At 40.8% G+C, this 14,162-nt stretch overlaps 1 protein-coding gene across 2 annotated transcripts; it reads left to right on the top strand.

Moving 5' to 3' along the window:
- Positions 1 to 1,635: 1,635 nt before the first annotated feature.
- On the top strand, positions 1,636 to 8,653 carry LOC108417267 (E3 ubiquitin-protein ligase TRIM39-like). 2 transcript variants are annotated; one of them, XM_037534150.1, is made up of 7 exons: positions 1,636 to 1,710; positions 2,144 to 2,733; positions 2,838 to 2,918; positions 7,135 to 7,368; positions 7,461 to 7,608; positions 7,911 to 7,937; positions 8,048 to 8,653. In XM_037534150.1, exons 2-7 carry the CDS (start codon positions 2,146 to 2,148, stop codon positions 8,593 to 8,595), a joined length of 1,626 nt encoding a protein of 541 aa, XP_037390047.1. In that variant the 5' UTR covers positions 1,636 to 1,710; positions 2,144 to 2,145; the 3' UTR covers positions 8,596 to 8,653. The 2 variants fall into 2 exon arrangements, with proteins under 2 accessions (XP_037390047.1, XP_037390050.1); XM_037534153.1 differs by lacking the exon at positions 1,636 to 1,710 and having other exon boundaries at positions 2,143 to 2,733.
- Positions 8,654 to 14,162: the final 5,509 nt, after the last annotated feature.

The raw sequence follows: 14,162 nt of genomic DNA, 5'->3' as shown, positions 1-14,162 counted from the left end.
ATAAAACTGATAATGATGTGAGCACAGAAAAGACATTTGTGGTTATTTCATCATAAATGTTATGTTATATTTGTCTAATTTATAAGTGCCTCTTTCATATAATTGTAAATAAGATGACTGAAATGATCAAAATCAATGTCAAACTGGCCAAAACACTCTATTTCAGTGGGGGTTGAATAAATTTGATCACAACTGTATATATACATCTGAAGGGAAATCAGTGAATTAAGGTGTGTGAGCGCATACCAACTACTGCACACATTAAAATGAGCTTTTCTAGAATGTCCTATGGAACAAAATAAATAAATGAATTCAATAATTGGGAAATTCGACTGGGTTACATATATATATATATATATATATATATATATATATATAAATCGGTTTTAATATGTGATATGTTGTCTTTGTACTATTTACAATTGAATATAGTGTTTAAATGGTCTGCACATCATTGCACTGCGTATGAACCCTTTTGGAAACGGGGTTGTAGTTTAATCCAGTGTAAAAGTGGGCTTTTCTTTTATTCCCATTAGACTCGATGTTTAAAACACAGCCCAGAGTAGTTTGTTATATTGTTTTCTTTTCTTTGGTTCTGTTCTGTCCTCTGGATCAGATTAGCCCACCTGCACTCCATCCTTCTGTAACTCACTGACTGCACGTTGGGGTTTAGTTTGCCTGCATCTGCAGATCTACCTGTTCTTTGTTTATTGTTAATAAAAACTCTGACTGTTTGTGTTCATCCAGTTTCTGACCACAGTGTTTGAAGGTCTGGGTACATTGATTTTTACACTTACAGAAGCTGATCTTCTTAATAAAGAGCTCTACTGTAGTTCTGGATGTCTCCCTGCTGTCCTCTGCCTTGGTCACTGTAACGCGAGACCAGGGTAGAATCCAATCGCAGGTTTATTGAGGATAAGGTTAAACCAATCCAAAAAACGTACAAACAGAGGGGAATCCAATCATCGTAGTCGGGGTACACAGAAGAAAGATCATCCAGAGGCATACAAACAAAGGGAAATCCTAAATCGTGGTCAAGTTCAAACAGAGAAAGGTCATACACAAAAAAACACAGAGAAAGGACAAACGCTTCGAAATGGCTATGGGAAGACAAGACGTCGCAAGGTGAGTTCAGAGCAGCGTGCTTAAATACTGAGCTAATTACAGATGAGATGCAGGTGAGTGAGTGCTAGAACTGGGGCGAGAGTGACCTCCTGTGGGCAGGAGGGGTAACTGCAGGGCCAATCGTGACAGTCACTGTGACTTTCTCTCATCAAGACCTCATTTACATGATTTACAGACTGGAACATGAGTCTGTGTATCTTCACCAAGACCTTCAACACTGAAGATAAAATGCCCTTTTATAAATCTGCTCCAGTGTGAACTGATGAAGGTTTTCACAGCGTTTGCTTTAATAATTTCTGTGGAAAATACTGAGAAACAGGTGAATGTGCTGTAAGTCAGTTGGTGAATTTCTGCCGCCTGGTGGCCAAAACCTGGAAGTGCAACAGACCAATGTCATGGTGAAGTGGGCATGGCCTCATGACGTCACTGCGAGAAATGAAAGTTAAGCAAAACTGTTTTATAAATAGAATCCAGATCATTTCATCAGGACACGACCTTCAGTTTAAAGCTTCTTAAAGGACTTAAAGCCTCTGCTGAGGAACTGAAGGAGCAGAAAACCAGGACAAGAGAGAAAAAGAGAACCTGGTAATTTCTAAGAGCTGCTTTTCAGCACATTTCTACCTCTAACTACTGCTTACTTTATTAAACTGCTCAGAAAGCTGGAATCTGTCACCTGTGTTTTCACATGTGGTGCTGTTACTGTTCAGCTACAGAGAATCAGAGCAGACAGAGAGAGCGCTCACCACACAGAGGAGGATGTAGAGCACGGTTAATAGGAACAGTGTGAGGCTGATCGGCCAGATGAATGATGGTGATTAATGAGAACATCACGGCCTTCCTGCTCAAACACATTCCAGTTATACAAAACCATAAAAAGGGTTTTCATCACATTTTCATTTCACATCGTCTTTTCATATTTTGTTCTTCACTCATTCCGTGAAGTTAGAAGGGTTGACCTTCAACGTCCAGGACATCCTTTGTGGGTTCTAATCACCTCTCTGTGTCTCTTCTCTGTCAGCCATGGCTTCCTCCAGCAGTCTCCTGTCTGAAGATCAGCTCCAGTGCGCCATCTGTCTGGATGTGTTCACTGATCCAGTCTCTACTCCATGTGGACACAACTACTGCAGGGTCTGTCTCAAACAGTACTGGGACAGCAGTTCACGCTGCCAGTGTCCAGTCTGTAAGGCAGAATTCCCAACAAGACCTGAACTGTCTGTGAACACGTTCATCTCTGGACTGGCTGCTCAGTTCAAGAAGTCAGTTCAGGTCAAATCCAGCAGAGCTCCAGAGAAACGACCCTCCAAATCTACAAATGTTCTGTGTGACCTCTGCAGTGAGGAGAAGCTGGAGGCTGTAAAGACCTGTCTGGACTGTGGAGTCTCTTACTGTGAGACTCATCTGACGCCTCATAAAACTGCAGCTAAACTGAAGAAACACAAACTGATGGACCCTGTGGAGAACCTGGAGGACTACATCTGCCAGAAACATGAGAGACCCCTGGAGTTGTTCTGTAGAGATGACCAGACGTGTGTGTGTCAGTTCTGCACCGAAGGAGACCATAAGACTCACAGCACTGTTCCTATAGAGGAGGAGAGTGGAGAGAAGAAGGTGAGAGACGTTTAGAAAGAATTGGTAACTTTGTCTCCTGTTCAGTCCTTTTAATAAAAATAGTCTAACTGAATGAGAGCTTACAATTTATTTCTTCATCATAGACTCAGCTGTTGAAGGCACAGGCAGAAGTTCAGCAGATGATCCAAAACCGACTGAAGAAGATTGAGGAAATCAAACAGTCTGTAATAATAATAATAATAATAATAATAATAATAATAATAATAATAAGTTGAACTTATATAGCGCCTTTACATAAAACCCAAGGTCGCTTTACAAATGCATATCACATTACACAAGGCCCGAGGAAGATGCAGGAGAAAAATGAAGGAGAAAAAGATGAGATTTCAATAAAGATTTGAAGTGAGAAAGAGAAGAGGTAGAGCGAAGAGAGAGAGGCAGAGAGTTCCACAGCAAGGGGGCCGCAACACTGAAGGAACGACCACACATAAAGCTGAGCCTGAACCTAGGGACCACTAGAAGGCCTGCTTCCAAAGACCTGAGGTTACGAGTGGGCTTGTAGGGTATTAGAAGGTCGAGTAAGTAAGCAGGAGCCAGGCCATGAAGTGTCTTGAATGTGAGAAGTAGAATTTTATAGTGAATACATAAAGTAATGGGCAGCCAATGAAGTCTCTGAAGAACAGGAGTAATGTGCTCAGATTTTTTAGTGTATGTGAGAATCCGTGCTGCAGAATTTTGCACTATTTGTAATGACCTAAGTGACTTAGCGGGGAGCCCATAGAGCAATGAGTTACAATAGTCCAGGCGAGAAGTAACAAAAGCATGGACCAGAGACTCAGCTGCAGCCGGGGACAGTAAAGGACGGATACGTGAAATATTGCGAAGGTGGAAAAATGCCGACCTAGACAGAGACTTGATGTGCGGTTCAAAAGACAAAGAAGGGTCAAAAAGAACACCTAGGATTTGGACAGTGACAGATGGAGTGATTGTAATATCATTTACAGTGAGAGCAAGATTTTTGAGAGCGTTAACAGTGGACTTGGAGCCAGTGACTATAAACTCGGTTTTACGTGCATTTAAAGAAAGAAAATTTGCCCTAAGCCAGGAGTTCAGGTCAATAAGACATCTATTTAACTGGGGTGGGGGAAACAGTGCTGCTGGTTTGAAGCTGAGATAGATCTGAGTATCATCAGCATAGCAATGAAAATGTAAATTGTGACTACGAAAAATATGACCGAGGGCGAGAATATAGATTATAAAAAGGAGGGGAAGGAACCCTGAGGGACACCATATTCAATGGGCACTGTGTCAGACGTATGGTTCCCAATTGAAATAAACCGAAGCCTGTTAGTCAGATACGAGTGGAACCAGGATAGTACGGTTCCAGAGAGACCAATCTCAGTGAGCCTAGTTAAAAGAACATTGTGATTTACTGTGTCGAAAGCAGCAGTGAGATCAAGAAGCAAAAGAATGGAGATGCAACCTGTATCCGTGGAAAGGAGAAGGTCATTTAGGACACAGAGAAGAGCAGTCTCGGTGCTATGATGCAAACGAAAACCAGATTGAAATTTTTCAAATAAATCATTAGTGTTCAAAAAATCAAGCAGCTGGGAAGCCACGACCTTTTCTAGGACTTTAGAGATGAATGGGAGATTTGAAATAGGCCTGTAATTGCTCAAAATTGTTATATCTGAGTCAGGTTTCTTAATAATAGGTGTGACAGCTGCTGTTTTTAAAGACACAGGAACATATCCAGAAGTGAGTGAAAGATTAACCAAGTGGCATATTGGTTCGGAAAAGATAGAGACACAGCGTTGAAGAAGATGGGTAGGAACAGGGTCCAGTCGAGAGGATGAAGTCTTAGAGTTAGCTATAATATTGACAATAGAAGTTGAGTCAGTCAGAGAGAAATTTGAAAAAGAAAGTGACAGAGTTGGAGAGAAAACGATAGGCCCATGGCAGTCAGCAGGGGTATTCAACAGGTCTTTGTAGATGGTTGACACCTTGTTACCGTAGAATTTCAGAAAGGCATTACATAGATCAGTTGAGGCAGTATTTGGAGTTGATGGGGGTCGCAGAAGCTTATTTACCACTGAAAACAGAAGCTTGGGATTCTGACCAGCAGCACTGAAAACATCCGCGTAGTATGATGCACGAGCATTGTTTAGTGCTACTTTGTATGAGGCCAGATGATCAGTGTAAGCTAGATAGTGAACCTGCAATCCGGATTTCTTAAAAAGACGTTCTAGACGTCTTCCAGCTGTTTTCATATTGCGGAGAGCAGGAGTAAACCAAGGCGATCTATGAGTAGAAGGCACAGATCTAGTTTTCATCGGTGCCAAGGTGTCAAGACAAGCACGTAGAGTACAGTTATAGAATGATACAGCATCATCAGTGGATTGCATTGAACTAAGATGGGCAAAATTAAACGTTTCCAGAGAGGCCAACAGAGAAGGACAATCAATAGCCTTAACATTACGATAAGTAAGTACAGATTTTGAGTGAGGTTTAGGAACAGGTGGAGAGAAAGAGACATTGATTAGTATATGGTCAGACACACCAACACAATGTCCAGTTATATTAGTAAAAATCCCACCCGTAGAACAGATTATGTCCAGAATATGACCCTTCTTATGAGTCGGAAAGTCAACGTGTTGAGTTAGATCAAAACAGCTTATCAATGACAGGAACTGATGCTGGTCGATAAGGTCATTGACTAATGCAGCCTTATCTGTGAGCGAGCGACAGTTCAGTAGCGCCAGGTTAGATAGACGCTGTGCCGAGATTGAAGGAGCAGACTGATGCGACGATGTAGAACGAGGGACCTCCAGTAGAAACCTATGGTTCACTCCACGATGCGCTCTTCCAGGGCGTCGCCTAAAGCAACGATCAGTAATCCGTACTGCGGGATGATTGATGCACAGTGCCTGAGGTGCTGGATAAGTCTGACGTTTACGGCCACGATGTATATATCGCGGTCGTCTAGAGATGCTGATAGAGCAGCAAAGATTGTAAGTGGGAGCATCAAGCCGACGGAAAGAACGCAGCCTTCGTAAGTCCTCGCTGAAGTATGAGTATATAGGATAAAGGCTCGGAGTACCAGTTAATTCCTCCATCGCCCAATCAAAAAATGATAATCTGAGAAAAGGCAAAAGTAAACACACCGCAAGCCCATTTAGCCACCCACTCGACATCAGAGCCACAGGGGCGGTTCGTGCAGGCAGGCTCGCAGCTAGCAACAATAGCCGACGAAATTGCCGGTGTAACCAAAAGTTAGAAATGTGCAGTTCGTGCAGGCAGGCTCGCAGACAGGCTCGCAGACAGGCTCGCAGCTAGCAACAACAGTCGATGAAACTGCCGGTGCAAACAAAAAGCCAGGAATATCACCACAGCGCAAGCAAAGCTGCAGCAGCGGATCAAAACAGGTGTCCAGAGAAAACCGAAATCCCGAGCAGTCGAGTTAAAGTCCAGCAAAGTATAACAGACAGAAAAGTGAAAAAAGAGAAAAAAGAAAAAAAAAATAGAAGAAGATCCAGCGAGAAGCGGCAGCAAACAAAGCGCACAGCGTACTCTCAACCGGAACCGGAAGTATAATCAACCCTACTACCAACTGTAGAAGTGAATAAAGTGAGTTTTTCAACAAAAAAAAATCTCATTTTCATCTAAAAACCTAATATATACAGTGTGCAGGCTGAGCTGTACTCAAGGCCACTAGAGTCGACTCTGAGTCAAGACTGAGATTAGATTCATAAAACGTAGAAGAAAAAATGAAAATAATTTCTATTTCATAATATTTAATTACAGTCATTATCATTGATTATCCATGTTTTTAATATTAGTATTAATATGTTATAATTTCTACTGTCTTTTGTAAAACATACCACTAAATAATCAAACTTTGTACCTTTGTTCTTCTCCATCCCTCCTTCTTTACAACTCATTTAGAATCACCACCTAAAGCCAACATGATATAAACCAAACAAAATACATCCGTTTGTGTCGTTAAATGAAAACATAGTAATAATAACATTGTGATCTGCCCAGTTAAGTAATCCATGTCTAGTTAAGTCATCATGAAAAGATAATTACATCCTCATACGACAGCATACGACAGGGCTGGTTTACTGTTTGTCTGGTATCAGAAATGAGACAAGCAGCAGTTCTGAAAATGAACAGGTATGAAACTGAAAGTGATCTCATTGGGTCTACTGCACAAAAGTACCATTGCACATGGTTTTGTTTATTTTTCCTTTTCTTTATATATTTGTTTGTTTTATTGTTTTGTTTGATTAAAATTTAATATATTTTTTCTTTTACTTGTTCAGAGTTTTACTTCCTTCATTATTCTGCTGTTCTCACATACTAGGTTTCCATTAAGCGCTTTAAGCCGTATTTCAATGGAGTTGCAAAAGAAATGTTACTACCATTGTCCCCTGTTAGAAAAGCTCAAAGAAGGAGAAAGCAGACCGTGTGGAGGTCTTCAGAGCTCTGCTACGCTGCATTGAGAGAAGCCAGGCGGAGCTGCTTGAGGTGATGGAGGAGAAGCAGAAAGCAGCAGAGAGGCAGGCTGAAGAGTTCATTAAAGAGCTGGAGCAGGAAATCACTGAGCTAAAGAGGAGAGACACTGAGCTGGAGCAGCTCTCCCACACTGAGGACCACCTCCACCTCATACAGGTCAGAGTCCCTCTGTTTCTCCATAGTAATGCAGTCCATCACAGGACAGCACTGCCCATGCTGAGGGGTTTCTCCTCTCTCCTGCATTGTAGGTTTGCCCATCCCTATGTAGCCCTCCACACACCAAGAACTGGACTGAGGTCAGGATTAACTCTCATCTGAGGGTGGAGCCTCTGAGGAGAGCTCTGACTCAGCTTCAGGAAGAGCTCAGTAAGGAGATGGAGAAGGTTGATGAGCATGGTGAGTCTTTACTGGTTATTAAAACATTTTGATGTTCAGCAGAAAAAAAATATTGGTAGGAAGAAAAATTCAGGACTTCATCAAGATACAAATACCAGAAATGAATGTTTGTGTAAATCCGGCATTTAAATATTTAATTATGAGATTTTTAATCCTTTAAAATTCCCATCCATGACATCACTGCACTGTCACTTAGTATTAATATGAAATGCTGGTTTGTAGTCGATACTAATGAGGCATTTAATTTAGCTCAATATAGATTCTAATAACAAATGATGTCATCCTTTATTCTTCTAACACAGAAATGAAGAGAATTCAACAATATGCAGGTGTGTGGATTCTCACTGATACATAATATTATTGAGTAAACTATATGAGTCTGCATTAGTGTGAGTATGGTTAGTGTTAAAATGGGTTAAACTGTATGTTTCTCTCTCAGTGGACGTGACTCTGGATCCTGATTCAGCTCATCCTCAACTCATCCTGTCTGATGACGGGAAACAAGTGAGAGATGGAGACAAACGACAGAATCTTCCTGATAAACCAGAGAGGTTTGATCGCTGTCCCTGTGTGCTGGGAAAGGAGGGGTTCTCCTCAGGGAGATTTTACTATGAGGTTCAGGTCAGAGGGAAGACTAACTGGGATTTAGGAGTGACCACAGAGTCCAGTAACAGGAAGGGGAAGATTACAGCCAGTTCTAAGAAAGGATACTGGATTGTGTGGCTGAGAAATGAGACTGAATATGAGGCTCTGGACTCTCCTACTGTTGCCCTCTCCCTGAAACAGGCTCCCCAGAAGGTGGGGGTGTTTGTGGATTATGAGGAGGGTCTGGTCTCCTTCTATGATGTTGAGTCCAGGTCTCATATCTACTCTTTCACTGGTCAGTCTTTCACTGAGAAACTGTATCCATTATTCAGTCCCTCCCTCAATGAAGGAGGTAAAAACTCAGCACCACTGATCATCACACCTGTTAAACATCAGAAATGAGGTGAACTTCTTTAATAAAACATTTTTGTCAGAAACAAATCTGTCACTTGAAACATTTGAGAGCATAAATAGAGAGTTTTAAACTCTTCATAACAATGTGTAATTAATGAATTAATTAACAAGCTAATAAATTAATAGATGATTTTTGATTCACTCATTTTGGAGAACTCTGTAAGTCAGTTGAACAGTGTTATAACACTGTTTATCACAGATCTCCTTTTAATGAACTGAAATGATCATAAAGCTCAAAATATCAGCTTCAGTTTGATGAACTTGATGTGGGAATCTCAGTCTTTTATATGAAGATGAAGCTCTGCGTCTTTTTGATTTGTGTAAATGCTTAAAGTTATTAAAAATTTACTCCAAATCCCACTAAAATAACATTTTAAACATCTAAACTCTCAAATCTAAGTGTTTAATCAATAAGCTTGAGCTGACTTTTAAGTTCAGTTGGAAACAATAAACAAATCGAGGAAATGTGTGTGTTAGCATGAGCTCTGTGTTCATGTTGTCTGTTTTTATTTCAGTCTGTTTAAAGCTTGAAACGCTCAAGTTTAAATGAAGCTGTATTAAATGTCAAATTAAGTTCTATAAAAGAAATAAACAGATCTACTGAACTTCTCAAAGCTCCATCAAGTGTTTTGATGTCAGTGCAGTTTTCCTGAGGATTTATACACAGTAGAACTTTCTCTGCAGGCTCCTCCGTACCGTGCCCTCCTCAAATATTGGCCTCCTTAATAAACCAGAGCAAAACAGACTGTAAAGACTTCTTCATTTCTGATCCTTTTGGTTTTTCTTTTTAAATATTAACAGACTTATAACTTTTATTTAAATAAAAAACAAAATCAATCTTATCAGGAAATACAGATTTTTCTCTAATGTATGTGTCACAGTCTCATCAGCTGAACATTGCTGTGAATCTCCTGTTCTGCCACATCTGAACGGCGCTCTGCTGGATTCAGATCTGGGGACTGTAAAGATCATTGAAGTTCACTGAACTTATTCTTATGTTCAATGGATCCAGTGGTGTATTATCACACTGGACCTATCATAGCATTTGGCAGACGCTCCTATTCAGAGCGACTCACAATTTGCTCATTTTTACACAGGTAGGTGAAGGCAGTGTAGGGAATCTTGCCCAAAGACTCTTGGTATAGTATAGTATAGTATAGGGTGTTTACCCAGGCGGGGATTGACCCCCAGCCTACAGCATGAAGGTTCTACCCACTACGCTATACACAACCTATATACATGCTATATACAATTGTGTCTATAAACCATTACCCCACCTCCACCAGCTTGAACTCTTCCCACAAGCCAGACTGGATCTGTGGATTCATGCAGTTTTTGAAAAACGCTGAATGTCACATGTCATTCTTTTACAAATCGTCAAAGAATCCTTGAAGTAGCATCTTTTTTAAGAGTAAATATAAGACTCAGTAGATGTTAATGTTTGGCGGCATCTGTTGGTGGAAGGCTGTAATAACTCTGGTTGGTGGAGCTGTAAGCTAGAAATGTCTGTATTCAAATAAACAGTAATACAGAGTTCATTGGAAAACTCCCATTAAAAACAGCACAACACAGGGAACATGGAGATAATAATAATAATAATAATAATAATAAATAATTTTCAATTCATAGTGTCATGCCTTCATTAATGACCTAAGAGAGAAAGAAACAGAACACACACCTAATTTCTTCATGTTCTTTATATGGAACATCTGCTCTAAAATTCAATCACTTATTGTTATTAAGCTCTTCAAAGTAAAGAAACAGTGGGAGGTTAGCAAATCCCCTTTGCTCCATAAGGTATACCAGGCAGCTACAAACCCTCGCCTGGATGCAGCTACAAACCCTCGCCTGGATGCAGCTACAAACCCTCGCCTGGATGCAGCTACAAACCCTCGCCTGGATGCAGCTACAAACCCTCGCCTGGATGCAGCTACAAACGCTCGCCTGGATGCAGCTACAAACGCTCGCCTGGATGCAGCTACAAACCCTCGCCTGGATGCAGCTACAAACCCTCGCCTGGATGCAGCTACAAACCCTCGCCTGGATCCAGCTACAAACCCTCGCCTGGATGCAGCTACAAACCCTTTCCTGGATGCAGCTACAGGCCTCACCAAACTTTTAACTAAACTTGCGAATGAAAAGAAATCAAGTTTCTAAAGTTTGCACAGATGCAGAACTGCCACTATTCAAAGGGGTTCATTTCAAAAAGCCTGGAGACACCAAAAACGAGGTTGTTATGAGAATCCATAACAAAGTTATCCTTCTTAGATTTTATTGACAATTCAGATGTGGAGCTACATCAACCCCAAATGGTGAGAATGAGGCACAACACAGCAGCACCATAATGACATGTGCTTATGAAGAACCCAGGGAAACTTGATGCATTGTCAGCTTGATTGTCAAAATTTATATAATCTGTAAGCAATACTACTTATTTTATTAATTTTATTGTTGTGTATAACCTAAAACCTATCTTTTTCTTCTTTTAATTCATAGTGTATAACTTTGATAACATATCAAGACAACCTTTTCAGAGTTTAGACCATTGACAAGTACACTATATTTCCAGAAGTATTCCCTCGTCTGCCTTCACACACATATGAACTTGAGTGGAATCCCATTCTTAACCCATACGCTTCATATATATGCAACACCCTGCCTAACTCTCTGTGAAATAAAGGCAGCGCCCTGGGTCCCATTTACTAGGGGTGATGAACACGATATGTTACAATTTGTTTGATGTAAACTAAATGAAATGGACTTAGTAGGCTCTAATGAAATTCAACTCAAAACGCCACCGGCTGTCTCCCTTTTCTCTCCCACCCCAATAAAGTTTTAGCGCTTCATATAATATTCCTTAGTCTGAAGACCTATATGAACGCAACATATAAAATGGAGTAGTAAAGTACTAAAAGGAGATTTTGTATTTAGTGGTGCTATAGCTGTATCTAAAACAAAAGCTAGATCAAATGAGAACACAGAGAACCAAAACAATAAGTTTTATGTCGTAACCAACTTTTACTGTGAGAATAGTATGAATTAGAACAGCTGAATTTTCAGTTTTAAAGAAAATGAAATATAGTTCAGATGAATATTATTGTCCAAACCTCAAAAGGTAGAATGTTATATATGTATCCATGGTACTAATTACCAACTATCTGAAACCCAAAATCAAATTCACAGCTCTGATCCAATACACTTAACTAGTTACTCCATAAATGACAATATTACATATCTGAACATTGGACTCACACTCACTCAGACATGTACGAAAACAAAACGTTGCAGGCCTGGATCGCAGCTCGTAGCGCGTTGAGGCTCAAAACATTTATAACCACTTCACTTACTTAATGTAAGCAACACAAAACTTTCTGGGGTGCAAGTGTAACCTAGTACACAAGGTCTAAACCACCTTGTATGTACAATAAGGGATTAACGAGAAACTTGTTTTATGTGGGTCCGATAGCAATGTACTACCACAGAGTCTGAATAAAGAAATATCAGGCCCAAGCACACCGTGGTAGGAACTTTTGTTTTTACTGTCAATGTACCAATGCAAAGAACTGAACGTCAATGTGGGTGGGGTTCACCTTAATGCAGTCCTTTTGTGCTGAAATACAAAAAAAATTTGTCTTTAGGCCTTTCTGTTCAAAAAAAAAATTCACCTGCAGGTAAAAAAAAATCTTGAAGAAAAAAAATGTGTAAGAATGTGAAATGCGCGCGCTCTTACTAGGATCCTTACAAAAAACACAGCAGCAACAAATCATCACGGGTCCGTTTGCATGCCATCAGCAGTCGGTCAGCATCATAGGGCACAGCAGAGCAGTCCCACAGAGCAAGATCTCTCCCATCTAGCATAAAATCAGGGTATTAGTGAGGTTATATGGATGAAACCTGTGTTTTGGCTGACGAGCTCTCTCCTCTCCCTCCAATCTGCTGGGTTCACCCCGGACTCACTGAGCATGCGCTGCAGCGTAAACTACCCCCATAATCTTTTCCCTTTATTTATATATTTATTATTATTATTCGTCTATTTCTTTTCTTTTTAATTAATGTAGTTTACTATCATTTTCTGAGGAGGTTAATTTTTTTTTTAGAGTGGATTACAACTTATTTGATGATTAATATTTTGAGTGGGTTACACAAGCACAGTATTCACGACCTCTAGCGAAAGTTGGGGGTCTCTGGTGCGAGCAGGTGGGCGTAGGAACAGGCCGACAGCAGATCCGGCTGAGAGCGAGGGTCGTGCAAATGGTGAACCGTCCAGGCAGCCGCTTACAGCCCTCTCTTTAGCGGCTCCAGTTCCGTGCAGCTCATTGGGCTTTCCAGTAACGCTCGCCGGGTCCTTAGCCAATGTTCTTAAAAGTGTCTCCGAGGTGGTCGAACTGTCCGTCCACCACGTTTTGGGACACCTTTGAAACCCGAACTAGCTGCGTTACCGCGTGGTTGAACTCGCTTAGCTCACTCTCTCTCTTTCCGCTCTCCATGCAGCTCCTAGTCCCGCCCACAAATCAGACTTTTTTATTGACAGATGACAGAACCAATCACCTAGCACAACCACAACCACAAACACACACACACACACACACACACACACACACATATATATATATATATATATATATATATATATATATATATATATACAGTTGTGATCAAATTTATTCAGCCCCCAATTCTGTGAAGGGTTTTATGGAAGTGCACATTTGTAATTGTGTTCATAAATAAATCTTACAAGGAATTATTAAAGAACTAAATGCAACTAAAATAGCATCAGTTGTTTTTGTCATAAAGTATTAAATGGCCTTTTTGTGATTTCTTCATTGACACAATTATTCAACCCCTTTACGACTACCACTCTTAAGAACAGAGGTTCATTCCAGTGTTTTCAATCAGGTATTAAAACCACCTGTGGATGTCAACGAGCAGCAATCAAGCATAATAAGCACCAATTAGGCAGATTTAAAAGGACTGTGATACGCAGCTCCTTCTAGACATCTACTGGTGTGTTTACAAGCACGGTGAAGGCAAGAGAATGGTCCCAGAAGACACGAGAAGAGGTTATTTCTCTTCACAAGAATGCCAATGGATATAAGAAGATTGCGAAGTTGTTAAATATTCCAAGAGACACTATCGGAAGTATCATTCGCAAGTTCAAGTTAAAGGGCACAGTGGAAACGCTACCTGGTCGTGGCAGAAAGAAGATCCTGACCGCGACTGCTGTGCGCTACCTGAAGCGTAATGTGGAGAAAAATCCCTGCATGACTGCTAAGGAACTGAAAAAAGACCTGTCAGATGTGGGCACCAAAGTTTCAGCTCAGACAATAAGGCGCGCACTGCATAACGAACACCTCCATGCCAGAACTCCCAGGCGCACCCCCTTACCGACTCGAAAGAACAAGAAAAGTCGACTGCAGTATGCCAAAAGTCATGTGGACAAGCCACAAAAGTTTTGGGACAGTGTACTGTGGTCAGATGAAACTGAATTAGAACTGTTTGGGCCAATGGACCAGCGCTATGTTTGGAGGAGGAAGAACCAGGCTTATGAACAAAAG

Source organism: Pygocentrus nattereri, chromosome 2 (genome assembly GCF_015220715.1).
Source record: "Pygocentrus nattereri isolate fPygNat1 chromosome 2, fPygNat1.pri, whole genome shotgun sequence".
NCBI lineage: Eukaryota > Metazoa > Chordata > Actinopteri > Characiformes > Serrasalmidae > Pygocentrus > Pygocentrus nattereri.
This window is presented reverse-complemented; position numbering and strand designations above follow the sequence as displayed.